The 14,274-nt window shown below is 34.1% G+C and overlaps 1 protein-coding gene across 2 annotated transcripts in view; it reads right to left on the reverse strand.

Annotated features, from left to right (window-relative positions):
* Positions 1-9,886: 9,886 nt before the first annotated feature.
* Positions 9,887-14,274, reverse strand: part of TXNL1 (thioredoxin like 1) — a 34,182-nt gene continuing 29,794 nt past the window's right edge. Inside the window, exon 8 of one of the 2 annotated variants that reach the window (XM_081251868.1) lies at positions 9,887-10,117. In XM_081251868.1, the coding sequence (XP_081107994.1) occupies positions 10,037-10,117 (81 nt within the window). In that variant the 3' untranslated portion in view covers positions 9,887-10,036. Of the gene's footprint in view, positions 10,122-14,274 lie in introns of both variants that reach the window. The other variant, XM_081251869.1, reaches the window with a different exon arrangement.

The raw sequence follows: 14,274 nt of genomic DNA on the forward strand, positions 1-14,274 counted from the left end.
GATGAAACAGCCCAAATGTCCATCAGTAATGAATGTATAAATGAATGTGGTATAACCATACAGTAGAGTATTATTCAGCCATAAAAAAAAATAAGTACTGACACATATGGGTGCACCTTGAAAAGAGGCTAAGTTAAAGAAGCCTGTCACAAAGACCATAATATCATGTGTTTCCATTTACATTAAATATCCAGAATAGAGAAATCTATAAAGACAGAGAGTAAATCAGTCGTTATGTAGGAATGAGAGTAATGAAGTGATGGGATGTTAACAGCTAAAGAGAGTGAGGTTTCTTTTTTGAGGTGATGAAAATGTTCTAAAATTGACTATAATGATGGCTGCATTACTTTGTGACTATACCAAAATCCACGTTAAGTGTACACTTTAAATGAGTATGGTGGGGCTTCCCTGGTGGTGCAGTGGTTAGGAATCCACCTGCCAATGCAGGGGACATGGGTTCGAGCCCTGGTCCAGGAAGATCCCACATGCCATGGAGCAACTAAGCCCATGTGCCACAACTACTGAAGCCTGCACGCCTAGAGCCTGTGCTCCGCAACGAGAAGCCACCGCAATGAGAAGCCCGCAAACCACAATGAAGAGTAGCCCCTGCTCACCACAACTAGAGAAAGTCCAGGCACAGAAACAAAGACCCAACGCAGACAAAAATAAGTAAATAAAATAAATATTTTTTTAAAAGTATGATATGTGAATTATATCTCAATAAAGCTGTTGTGTGGGGTTTTTTTAAAGTATCTTTAAAAGTTTCTCCTATCCGAATCCATTCTATCACTAAGTGTATGTATCTTTCTTATTTTAATATTTACATTTTCTTGAAGATTTTAAAACACGATTTTTCATGAACATACATTTTTATCAACATAAATGCTGGTTAAAATATAGCTAGCACAGAGGGACCTGACTTCAGACTCAAAACTATTTTTTACCATGGGCTAAGCAATCTCAGGCACAGTCTATTAAAAAAAAAAAAAGTGCCTTTATTCAAAACTTTTACTTCGTGTAATGACACCCTAGGTAATTCAGATTAGCGACCCACTGATGACAACTAAAAATGCTAGACAAAAATTTTAACATATTCTTGAAAGTATCAAAAGGTTAGCCCAAATCAACAAGGCTAATTTGCCCCCAGGGCATTTGCCAATCCTGGGGGAGAAGCTATATAACTGAATTGCATTTTTGTACCCTCCTGAGGAAGTAGCTATGAAGCTTGGAGCATATCAAAGGTAAGAACAATGAGAAACCATCCCCAAACTTGAGCAGGAACTGCAAAGACATGGTCCTTGGAAGAGGACGTGAAATAGATGTAAACTTACTCTAGTCAAAAGAAAGCTAATATACTACATTAAAAAGAGACAAACTCGACTTTAAGACAAAAAGCATGATTAGAAATTAAATTCACTCCCTAAATATAAGGGTTCAACTTACTAGGAAGATACAGCAGTTCTAAATTTATATGTATCTAATAACCTGATATCAAAACTAGAAATTAAAAACTGACCAAACTTCAACAAGAAACAAACACACACATGAACTTGACCTAATAGGCATAAACTGTATCCAACAACTACAGAATATTCTTTTCAGGCATATTTTCAAAAACCACATTTATAAAACATTTATAAAACCAAAAAATGTATTATTGTAATTAATTATATTAATATAAATTATATTAAATAATTTTATGTAAATGTATGTATTATTATACATACATAGGGCCATAGTCAAATTTCAACAGATTTCAACAGCTAAGTCATGTAGAATATGTTTTCTGACCTCAATGTAGTTAAGCTAGAAGTCAAAAACAAACATATCTGAAAATCCCCATTTGTTTGGAAATTAATAGATATACTTCTAAATAGCTCATGGGTCAAAGAAAAAATTAGAAAACATTTGGTCAAGAGAGCAACAGATCTTGTGGGATACAGTTAAACCAGTTCTTAGAAATATAGCTTTAAAGCATTTATTTTAAAATAAAGCTGATAAGTGAGATGTCTCCACTACAAGAAAAAGTAAAATACATATAAAGAAAACTATAGAAAAGGAAATATAAAAACATAAATTAATGGATCAGAAAAAACACACAAGATACAGACTCAATAAAACCAAATTTGTTTCATGAAAACAGCCAATAAAATTGATAAATCTTCAGTGAGACTGATTAAGAACAACTCAAATTCTGATCAACAGGTGAATGAATAAATTTTCATATACACAATAGAATACTTCTCAGCACTGAAACAGAATAACCTGTAAATATACACAAAAACATGAGTAAATCTAAAAATAATCAGGTTGAAAAAAATAAGTCAGAAAAGAGGTCATACTGTGTGATTTTTCATGTCTCTCCTTTCCAGATGATCACTTCTTTCTCCCTTTTTATAAGACACAAAAAATCCTTAGCAAACTAATTTAGCTAATTTAGTCCAGCAATATATGAAAATAATAATACATCAAGTACAGTTAACCCAAGGAAAAGGTTGGTTTAACATTTGAAAATCTATATTATTCACCATATTAACAGAATAAAGAAGGAAACACACATAATCATCTCAATAGATGCAAAAAAATACTTGGCAAAATTTATCACCTATTCATGATTTTTTTTTAATTCAAGCAATAGAAATAGAAAGGAACTTTGTCAGTTTGATAAAGGACATTTCTCAAACTAACATCACTTAATAGTGAAACACTAAGTGCTATCCCTCTAATTCAAGAACAAAACAAGCATGTTTATTCTCACTACTTTTTTTAAAAAATATTTTTTATTTATTTGGCTGTGTTGGGTCTTAGTTGTGGCACGCTGGATCTTAGTTGTGGCATGAGGGATCTTTCATTGCAGCACACGGGCTTCTCTCTAGTTGTGGCGTGCAGGCTCAGTAGTGCAGCATGCAGGCTCCAGAGCACACAGGATCAGTAGTTGTGGCATGCAGGCTCTCCAGTTGTGGTGCATGGGCTCTAGAGCACGTGGGCATAGTTGCCCCGTGGCATGTGGGATCTTAGTTCTCTGACCAGGGATCAAACCTGTGTCCCCTGCATTGGAAGGCAGATTCTTAACCACTGGACCACCAGGTAAGTCCCTACTCTCACTACTTTTATTTAACACGGTACTGGAAGCCCTAAGCAGTGCAATACGGTAAGAAAAAAAAAAGATACAAAGTTTAGAAAGGAATAATTAAAACTCTATTTGTATATGATGATTGTTCATATAGAAAATCATAAGGAATCTATTTTTTTAAAGTCATTAGAACTAATAAGGGAGTTCACAAAAGTGACAGACTACAAGGTCAATATACAAAAATTAACTGTATTACTATATGCTAGTAGCAAACAATTGGGAAATGAAATGTTTAAAATTCTATTTACAATAATGTCAACAAACATCAAATAGCTAGAATTAAATCTAATGAAAGAAGGACCTCCATTAAAAAAAAGTAAAAAATAAAAAAAATAAAATAAAATAAAACATAATTTAAAAATAAATAAATTAAAAAAAGGACCTCCATACTGAAAACTATAAAACATTGCCTTGAGAAATTAGATCTAAATAAATGGAGATATACGTATTATATAAATATGTACTATATAAATATACTACATACCATGTTCATAGATTGGAAGACATTATATTCAAGGCAATCAATCATAAAGCTTTTTTTAGAAATTGATGATTCTAAAGTGAAAAGGCAAAGAACCTAAACTAACAACAAAAAAATCTTGGTTATGAAGAAAGTTGGAGGAATTATACTACATGACTTCAAAACACACTACAAAGCTAAAGTAATCAAAACTGTTATACCTAACAGTAGACAAATAGATCTATGGGACAGAATAGACTGTCCAGAAGTAGGCTTGTACAGTTCATTATTTTCAACAAAGGTGATAAAGTTATATGTCCATAAAAACAGCTAATTCTTGAAATGGCATGCATGGATTGGAGAGTTCTGATAACAATTGCATTAGGGTACTCTGAAAAATGAGTATGTTGGACCAAAGTTTTTAGCATTCCCAAATTCAGTGGAGTCTATATTTTGATTAGTAAGTTAAGGAAGCAATAAAGCTTCCTCTTATATAAACTATGGGTTAAAAACTTTCCAGGAAATTTTTTCTTGAAAAGTAAAAACGTACACCAAAATGTGAACACCAGAATATCTTCTCCTTGCAGTGCTAGATTCAAGTAAAAAATCAGATGAAGTGACACCTATTCACCTCACCTTTTAAGGAACACCTGTTTACTTCTGTACAAGCCTAACCCAGTGGTTTGAGTTGGCCTGTACGCTCACCCCAGGCCCCCTGCCAATTGCCCTTTTTTGAGTTACGTACCCATTTTTAAACTTAAAAGTCACCTGCAGTCAAGGCTACTGCCTCCTAGAAGCACTCCTAATGCTGTCAATGTGTTGACCCTTTTGAGGGAATTGTGTGGTCAGGGAAATGAAACTGCCCCACTATTTTGACTGTCCTTGGTCACGGGGAGATTATAGGGACCCAGTGAAGGAGTTTTCTATTACTGACTGGAAAACGCAGAAAAGCAGGTTTTAACCATTTGTACATTCAATATTACCCTATAAAATTAGAAATCTTATTACTAAGGAATCTGACAGAGGAATCATCTTTGTAAAATCAAAAACTTTTAAGAGAATAAAAGTAGTCATGAAAGAATGTGCCAGAATGACTGATGGGACAAAATTTATAATTACAAACAAAATACAGGAGAAAAAGCACCTGATTATAAGGAAAGACTAAAGCCTTTAATAACATCTTCAAAGCAGTGTTTCATATTCTTGTATGGAATGTTACCATCAATCTCCATGCCTTGCTAATTGTCATGTAAAACTGTGTTCAGTGATAGACTACGAAAGCTTCGCAATGCCTTTGCCGGAAGGGTTTCAGAATCCAGCTGTCTGCTGATGCCACCTTCAACCAAAAGATTATTAATATAATTAATGATTCTAATAAGCACTACAAAGGTTGTTTCCACAGCTTAATGGATTGATATTGGATATCCTTACTAATTTCACTGGATATCCTTACTAATTTCAACTGGATTCCAACTGGATATCCTTATTAATTTCACTAGTTCTACATTTGATAATGTCTACTCCCTCTTGAATTTGTTTAGCACTTTACTAACGCCTGTTTTTCCTTCCTACTTAAGTCTGCTCTCAGGCTCCTCTTTAGCTAATTCTATAATTTTTTTCAGTATTCCCTAGTATTTGCTCCTTAGTTTCCTTCTCCCCCTTTATATTCTCTCTAGATGCTCCCATTCATATACCTATTTCAACTTTCATGACCTAAATGACTCCTAGTTCCCCAATTCTAGCCCTAAGATCTAAAACCACATTCCTGCCTGTGTACCTAATAGACATCTCCACCTTAAAGGCAAAAAAATCATCTGATACTTTGCTCAAGGCAATGTTGTATCCGAAACTATATTCATCTTCCCCTCCCAACTTGCTGCTTTTCCTAAGAACCAACATTTCTACATATAAAAGTGAAACACTTTTGCATCATTTTGGACTCCTCTCTGCTTCCTTCTCTTCCCATAAACTAAGGATAGCCTGATCTCTTTCACAAGGCAAGAAGAGCTTCATGCTATGGTTTCTACTTGCTCTTCCAGCTTCATCTCCTCCCTCACCTCAGAAATCTTATTTCTCAGTCTTCCTATGTACACAGCATGCACTTTTCCTTTACTCTGCTGAACTCTCTTCCTTACCTTGCTAAACTGCAAATTCCTACAACCTCTCAGATTTACCTCAAGCATCCCCTCTTGGAACCTGAGAATTGGTTCAATACTTTGTTTATTGGTGACAGAGAACAAAGTAACTTTGGTTTGGTACTAGGGACAAGTCCTGGCATTACTGCTGATAAGCCTGTAAATAAGACTACAAATAATTACAATGCAGTTTGCTGTGCACCAGGGTGCCAGGGTACTGTGGCAGCAGAGGAGGCTTACACAATCACTATGTGTTACTTCTATCAGTTTTGCTTGTACTGAGCCTTGTAGATAAATAGGAATTTGTCTGGTGGACAAGTTAGGTCAGAGGAAGGCATTAGATATCGGAGTACATTCTGGTAACTGCTAGTTAGGTGCACCACACAAGGGGAAATGGGTGGGGCTTGGGGGATAGAGAAGGATGGAGAGGGAGGGCTCACAGGAAGACCTCAAAAGGCGAACTAGCAGCCACGTGGAGGACACATTACAGAGGCCAGGTCAGAGGCTAGGAGACAATCAGGAGGCTATTGCACTACACTTAGCAAAAAATGATGCCCCAAAGCTGTGGCAGCGAGATGGGGGAGCAGGGTACAGAAGATAACTCTTTATCCTTGATCCAAAGTAAAGCCATTTCATCTTCACAAGAAGCCTAAGAGGTAATGTTCCTATTTTTCACTCGAGGAAACTCAAGCTCCTAAGGATGTTGCTCGCCTGACATGACACAGCTTACTAGTAGAAGCAGAGATACAAACTTCAAAGATGCTGCTCCTGAGTAGCACGTGTCAGTATCTTAAATGTATGTCCAAGTATAACACAATAAATCATGTTTCACAACTAATTCTGGCCTGTTCAATTTACCAGGATTCCTAAGTAAACTTCCTCTTCCCATGGAGAAGCGTAGCAAGTATAGAGGAAGGAGAAATACCCGAGCAGATTTAGGGTTACACAGCAAGATCTTAATAGTATTCTAAGCTGTGTACAATTTTAAGATCTTACATAGCAAGATCTTAATATTATTCTAAGCTGTGTAAAATTTTGGTAGAATATACAAATTCTAAAGTTACCTTATGGGCCTAGTTTAGTGCTACATTCTCCAATTAATAATTTTGCATGGACCACAGAGTTGAAAAGTAATTTTATTTGCCTGTAAAATCTCCACTCTGCCCACTTGATCTTATAGAGGTAGGGCATATTAAAAATAAAAGTATTAATCTAAAAATAAAATATAGAAAACAAACTTATTGTTATCGGGGGTAAGGGGGGGAGGGATAAACCGGGAGACTGGGATTGACATATACACACTACTATATATAAAACAGATAATAAGCACCCACTGTATAGCACAGGGAACTCAATACTCTGTAATGGCCTATATGTAAAATTAATCTAAAAGAGTGTATATATGTATATGTGTAACTGATTCACTTTGCTGGCCACCTAAAACATAACATTGTAAATCAACTACAACTATACTCCAATAAAAATTTAAAAAGTAAAATTTTAAAAATAAAAATATCTAGTAATAAAAATAAAACTTGATGTGAAAATATGCTTAAAATGACATTAGTATTCTGCCTTAGGCAATAGGCTTGAGGAATAAAATATTCACTATTTTAAAATCACTTACTTAACAAACAAGCTATATGTATATTACAAAACAATGTGTTTGGCAAACTTTCTAAAATACAGAACATCACCTCTAATCAATGAGATGTTAAAGCTAAGTGAACATGATATTCCTCAAAGTTCTCCTTTAGTGTTCAGGGAATAGATTTCTTATTCTAAATTACTTTTCTAAAAAAAAAAAAAAAAAGAATCTAAGGTTAGAAATGACCAATTTCAGAAGATACACACCTACACAAAACGTAATCTACCAAACTATATAAATATTAATACAAGCAATATGGGTAACCCCTAAATTTCTTTCATTCTTTAAAACTCACAAAGGAGAGGGTGTAGGTTTACTAATCTACTTAACTCCAATGCTTCCTTCTCATTACAGAATTAAAGATTTATCTTGGACATTAAGAGGAAGATAGGAAGATTTGAACTGTTTTAGGTTAAAAAGCACCCTCGCCATGTCAAGTGTATTGATGGCAGCTATAAATAAAATACTGAGCCCAAATGTACAGTAACAGCACACCTGTAAATGCTGCAAGAAATGTAGTATACATCCTCAGGCCTTGAGACAAAGATAGCAGACAGGTTTCAACTCACATTTCAACTCCAGCAGATTAAGTAGCGCCCTACAACAGAACGAGATTGGGGGATAATCTGACCAAAATGGACCGTAAATGTCTTCCATGGGCATAAGAGTACGGTAGCCTGCGTGCTACTCTTTGCCCTCAGCCTTAGGCTGACGACGACTTTGTACTGAAATATTTTTGTTTCTATTATGGATAGGCTATTTCATTATTGTTTCACACCAGATAATGCATCCTGATGTAAAATATAAGTAAAATCAAGAGAAAAGTTTTGTTCTGTTTTTTGCTGTGTCTGACAAAACAAACAATAAACCTAATATCTGTTTTCTAGAAAACACTATGTAATGGATGGCTACCATTACAATAACTAAGGTTATATTTTTTTATGCTCTTCCTATTCATCTGGAAAATTCAGTGTTACATATAAATATGTATATATGTGTGTGTGTGTCTATACACACACACAGTTTTAGGAGAAAACATCAGCATTTCAGCTTGGTCACTTAAATAATGTCAACTATGCATGTTTATTTGTAAAACTTCCCATAGTGAAACATGTTACAGTTACCTATAAACATTCATTTCTCACTATTTACAATTTGAATAATTATGAAATGTTTGTATATTGCAAACGAGTTATAGAAAGTCACATAAACAATATAAATCTGATGCCCAGTCCTTTACAGATATGAAGTTATTTTCACCGGGTTTTCAAATTGTCGAGTATAAATAGGATGAGGTCATCCATACTTAAGGTGAGGCACTTCAACAATTACCCAAAAAGGTTGTTAAGTGTACAAAAGTGTAAACCAAAACTTTTGATATTAATCTTACTCTTAATTTCAGACGTGATTAATCTGAGATGGTCTATATTAAGGAGTGTTATAGACTTTTATTTCTTGCCCTTCTGCTTCCCCTTGACCCAAGGCAACATAACCATGAAATAGACATCACCACAGACCAGCTAATGTGCTTCCATACAAAGAAACTAAACATCATTTAATGACATTGGGGTTTCAGAAAGTGACTATTTTACCACAAAAACCTGTGCATAATTTTTTTCAGAAACATGGATAAATACAGTGGTGACTCAAAGGCAAATCAGTATCTTGACCAAAGTCCTAGACAAATAGGTCCTCAAATTTATTATCAACTGAATCAAAATTTTAAGTCTTATGTACTCTTTTTAAACACTGAATTTTTAAAATACTGAGAAATTTAAAAATTAAATTTTAATTTTAAAAATAGAAAAATTTAAAAATTAAATTTATTAATACTTTCTAGATTACAGCTTAAGATTTAAAAAATAAGGAACAGATGCTTTGTCTTGCCAGCCTTTTGTAAAAGACCTTTTAAACATATATATGTGGCTGATTCATTTTCAACCTTAAACCATGTTCTCTGTATATTTACACTGTATCTTTTGGTAGTTAAAATATTAAATGCTTGATTAAAAGAGATCAATTCCTGTTGCTTCATGAATTCATAGTACTATATTTTTCCCTACTGTCATATTTCAACATACCTCTACTAGTAAAAAAAATAACTCAAATTTTAGAAGTTTATCCAATAGGGTTTAAAATCTGTGGTCCCATTAACTAATAGTTTTAGGTGAGAACAGTTAAATCTCATTAAACTTATTTAATTCTGGTAGTTTATAATTTAAGTAATTTCTATAGCCCAGGTACCCAAATGCTGTTTAACAAACATATGAGTTAGTTACTCACTGGAACATGGTTAGCCGTTCGAATTCCACTTATCAAAACCACTTCCCGTGTGTGTGCACATGAGCGCACATACACTCCTTAATTCCCTAAAACAGTCCTGCTCCTCTAAAGAGAGAAACTGTCTTTTGAATTGTATGCTACCAGACACTTATGTCTCTGCTAAAATCAGAAGATGGCCAATTTTCAAATAAATGGAAAGGGAAAATACTTATTTAGAACAACAAAAATTAAGCTTGGCAAAAGTAGTTACTTTTATTTACAATTCCATGTAGTAAGATTACAAGAGAAACACTAGTGATATCATCTGAACAAAAGCAATGATTTATTGGTAATGGCAATGAATGAAATATTGAAAGTCTCTGGTGAGAATCAAGCAATTATCCAGGAGCTGTAGATCTGACTGCAATATAGTCTTCCAGTGTCTTTTGTACCTTAGTGGCTTTCTCCTTTTTTGCCAACTACCTAGGAAGAACAAAAATAACTTTATATGTACTTCTTATTGATTTAGAAATATGAGTTATTTTAAAAATAATATTACAAATTGTAATCATTTTTAAAAGCTGGTATTAATTTTTATCTTTGCAATTTTTTGGCATGCAGTATATCTTCACTGTTGAAGCACACTGTGACCCTCCCTCCCTTCCCAGCCTCTAGAAATTAAAAATAAAACACATGCAGGTTATTTTTGGTTTCCCACACTGTTTTAAGAAAAAGTAATGCAATTTTTCCAAACAAGGTTGACAGTTTAGAGAAGTTAAGAAAAAGATGATGCTACATGAGTGAAACATATTTGGCATACTATTTTTAGGCAACGAGATATCAAATGCCGATCACAAAATAATGTACAATTAAAAGAGTATGCTAAACTTATGTCTTCATGCCCAAGATGACAGGTTTCTAGACTTTTCTATCAATATGCAGACATGCAATGAAAACAGATTAAAAATGACTAATTTGGCCTAGTTTCTATTTTTAAAAAACCCTGATTGCTACAATGTACTACTGAAATGATAAAGAATAAACCTTGTTTCAGGCAATGATTAGAAAAATTCTCTACTGAAGCGTTTAAAAAATGTTCTAGTTGCTATAAATGTGGCAGAATAAAAATGTAAAGAATAAATTTGGTTTCTACCAATAGTTCTAGAAAACAAATCCTCTGTGGGAAGGCTCTAAAACTACGTTCTAATCAAACAATTTACTTTAAACCTAAAGTTTACAATAATGTATTCTCATGGCAGAAATTCCTCTAAGGAAATCTACTTGCAAGCTATTGAACATATATTTGTATACAAAAAAATTTCTATGTATGTCTGTAAATATAATTTTCATATTTTAAATTGATTCTGGTCCCAACGGTAGTATATGAATCAAGTAAAACTCGCAAAGGTCTTCAGTACAAGTCTGGTCTAAAATAGAACATGGCTGGGTCAATGTCATTCATGGGAAAAGATTATAAAAACACTTTCCACTGAATTCCTAATCACGTGATGCTAGAAATGCCGTTCTCTCCATCTTGAGGAAAATCACTTTTATTACTTTAAAATAACTCCTCTCTGATCCAAGGAAACCATGTGTTAAAAAGCCCAAGAAGCCAAAAAGATACAAAAGATAGTCTCATAAAAGAGTACGTGGATGAGAGTTAAGAAATTTAGATTTTAAGAGCCGGGGGGAGCTTTCCTAAGAAAGAAGGGGAGGTGGCACTATCTGTACTGCAAATGCATTTAAGCAGATAAACACTGAAAGCATTATTGATCGTTATATCCCTTGGGAACACACAAAACACAGAGCTATTAGATTAAGCAAAAGAAAACAAAAACTAATATTAAAAATTTTAATTTTAACAGATGTGATACAGTAGAAGACATGAATCTGCATACTGTTTCACAGGTTGATAACTCTCAACTTGCCAATGTGTATTCTCTGTAAAAAAGAAGAAATTCAGCATTCCAATATGGAGTTTCTTACCACAAAAGTAAAGCTCTTTTATTCATTTTTAAGTCTTTGTATTACACCTCAGACAAACAAAAATTTTGGTACATCAAAATTAGATGTCAAAAATATTTATTCAGTAAAGAGTCCATTGATCTTCTATGTTAATATTTTAACCCAGACTAACATTCAGTCCATAAGTCTTTCAACTGGCCTTGAACTCACTTGCGTTGGCAAAGCACAGGACACGCCCACAATTAATCAGCAAAAAGATTTTGGGGCTACAGTTCCAATGAGAAAAGAAAACCCACGTCTCTCAAATTCAGCCTAATCAATATATTACACTAGTACTGATATAAAAGAACTTGACGAAACTGCTCATATTTGATTTCCAAAATGATTCTATAGTTCCTAAAAAAGAAAATTTAAACTTTAGATCAGATTAAAACATTATCTAACTAGTTAAATCTAAAAACATTTACAACAATGTAAGTTTTATTGCAAAATTCTTTCTCAAAATGTAGCACAAAATTAAATATGAGACAGGAGAAAGTAAATTTTAAAAAGTAACAAAAAGTTGGGTGGGCAACCTGGTATGGTAATGAAATTAAAGCACCTAGTTGCAAGCCCAGAACAAACACCAAAACAAATAAAAGGCCAACTGAGAAACATGACTAGAATGAGATCTGAAGAAGACACAGTTGAGGAAATTTAGGTAACAAAGAAGGCTGATCCAGATGATAGAAGCTGTAGAAATCTTGCCCCAACAATGGTGAGAACATGAGAAGGGTGAGAGCAGACAGGTGCTAGATGAGCAGGGAAGCAAGGAGGGGAGTAGAGGGAGATAAGGTCAATCTTTATATTACTTCATTTTTAAAAATCTTCTGGGTTTAGTTCATTTGAGTTGGATTAAAAAAGCTGAAAAATAAACAGACAAAAATGTTACAAAAATAGCTGATACGGTGAATGGCCAGTTAAGAAAAGTCTATTTTTATTACAGTCATAGAAAATCTGCTCTGCCTTTCAAATGCACCTCATTCCCTAAGAAGCAGAAACCCCTTCATTTTTGCTCAGTTTTGTATACTTATATTACTTCTGTGTTCAAATAAAGCAATCCATGTAAAGAGCATATTTTAGCAAAGAAAACATCTACTTCCAATTAAAATGGCAAGCTTTTTTCATGCTGCAACACAAAGAACCCATTTACAACAGAAAGCCTAAGTATGTATTATAATCAGGGCATAATGCTTCTTATGAGCCAAAAACAGACCGGTGGAAGGTATGTTCTAGTCTCCAAAATCTGAAAAGTATAACCTTCTAAAGCTGTAACAGCATGCAAGGTGGTCTAAGATTTCTAGCCACATCCGAGATTCACCAGCATTACCTTAGCTTCTGTCATCTCAGTGACATAAGGAGAAGATCAATGACATTCTGAAAACTAAAATTATCTAGAAACAACTCATACAACATAAAAATGTGAACTGAAAATGCTACATAATTCTATTTTATCATTCATTAAAATCATTTTACACAGTTCTCTTCACTACAGAGGTATCAAAACTTTCCTCTCTGTGCTGATAAAATACATGCCCAATCTACATTGAAATTTTGAATTCCAATTACTATGTGCAATTCCTTTAAAATTCAGACTGACTAAATAAAGGAAAGAAGTGCCATACTTGACCTATCCTCGAATGAAGGAACTGCACCTTCCCACTTCCATGCCCAAAGTTCCTGTTTTCCACTCTATCTAGAGTGCCCACTGCTATCTTTTCCTCTATCCATTTCTACTCCCACAGCTTAGTTCTAGGCTCTTTTCCTCCACAAAACATTCTGATATTTTCCCAGCCATTCTTGGGAAGAAGGAAATATCACCAGGCTGGGAAAGGATGAGAATACTCTGTAGAGGAAGAGAGCCTTGAACTAAGCTTTGATTAACTTTGATTAGCATTCCAAATGTTTGTGCATTACCCTTTAACAATATAAACTCGTTACTGGCAGAGATTATGACTATACCTAGCATAGTACCACAGGGACAACAAGTACCATACCATGTGTCGTTTATTTCCTTTACTACAAACACCAAGCTCACTGATAGTTTTTAATAAGTGACTCTACACAAGGCCAATTTCAGTTAAACATAAGCTAGCTTTTTAATTGCAGTTTTCCTACACTGAAGTTGTTGACTTAGCACAACATGAAGAAAACTGGAATATTAGCTTACTCTTGAGGAATAACCCTAGAGTTCAGTGAATGACACAAGAACAAAACTCATTTGGAAACTACTGAGAGAAAATGTAATATTAATATATATAAGAAAATCATTCAACCAATTAAAATTTATCAAACATTAAAAGCAATGGATTAAGAAGTCCAGAAGACCAAGAAGGGAGTCCATTATAGCATTACATTATTTTCACAGCAGTTCTCAGTGTGGTCCAGGCTGGGCATCCCTGAGACCCTTCCATGGAGCCTTCAAGGTCAAAACTATTTTCATAATAATGCTAAATTGTTATTTGCCTCTTTAACTAACTCTCATTGTCTCACAAATGTACAATGAAGTTTTCCAGAGGCTACATGACTTACGATAGCAAAACTGACTGAATGCAGAAGAAGATATGAGAATGAGAGGATTCTATTAAGCTAGACTATAAACAAATTTGTCAAAGTGTAAAAACAATGCTCT

Source organism: Mesoplodon bidens (assembly GCF_964165515.1).
Source record: "Mesoplodon bidens genome assembly, chromosome: 13".
Taxonomy (NCBI): domain Eukaryota; kingdom Metazoa; phylum Chordata; class Mammalia; order Artiodactyla; family Ziphiidae; genus Mesoplodon; species Mesoplodon bidens.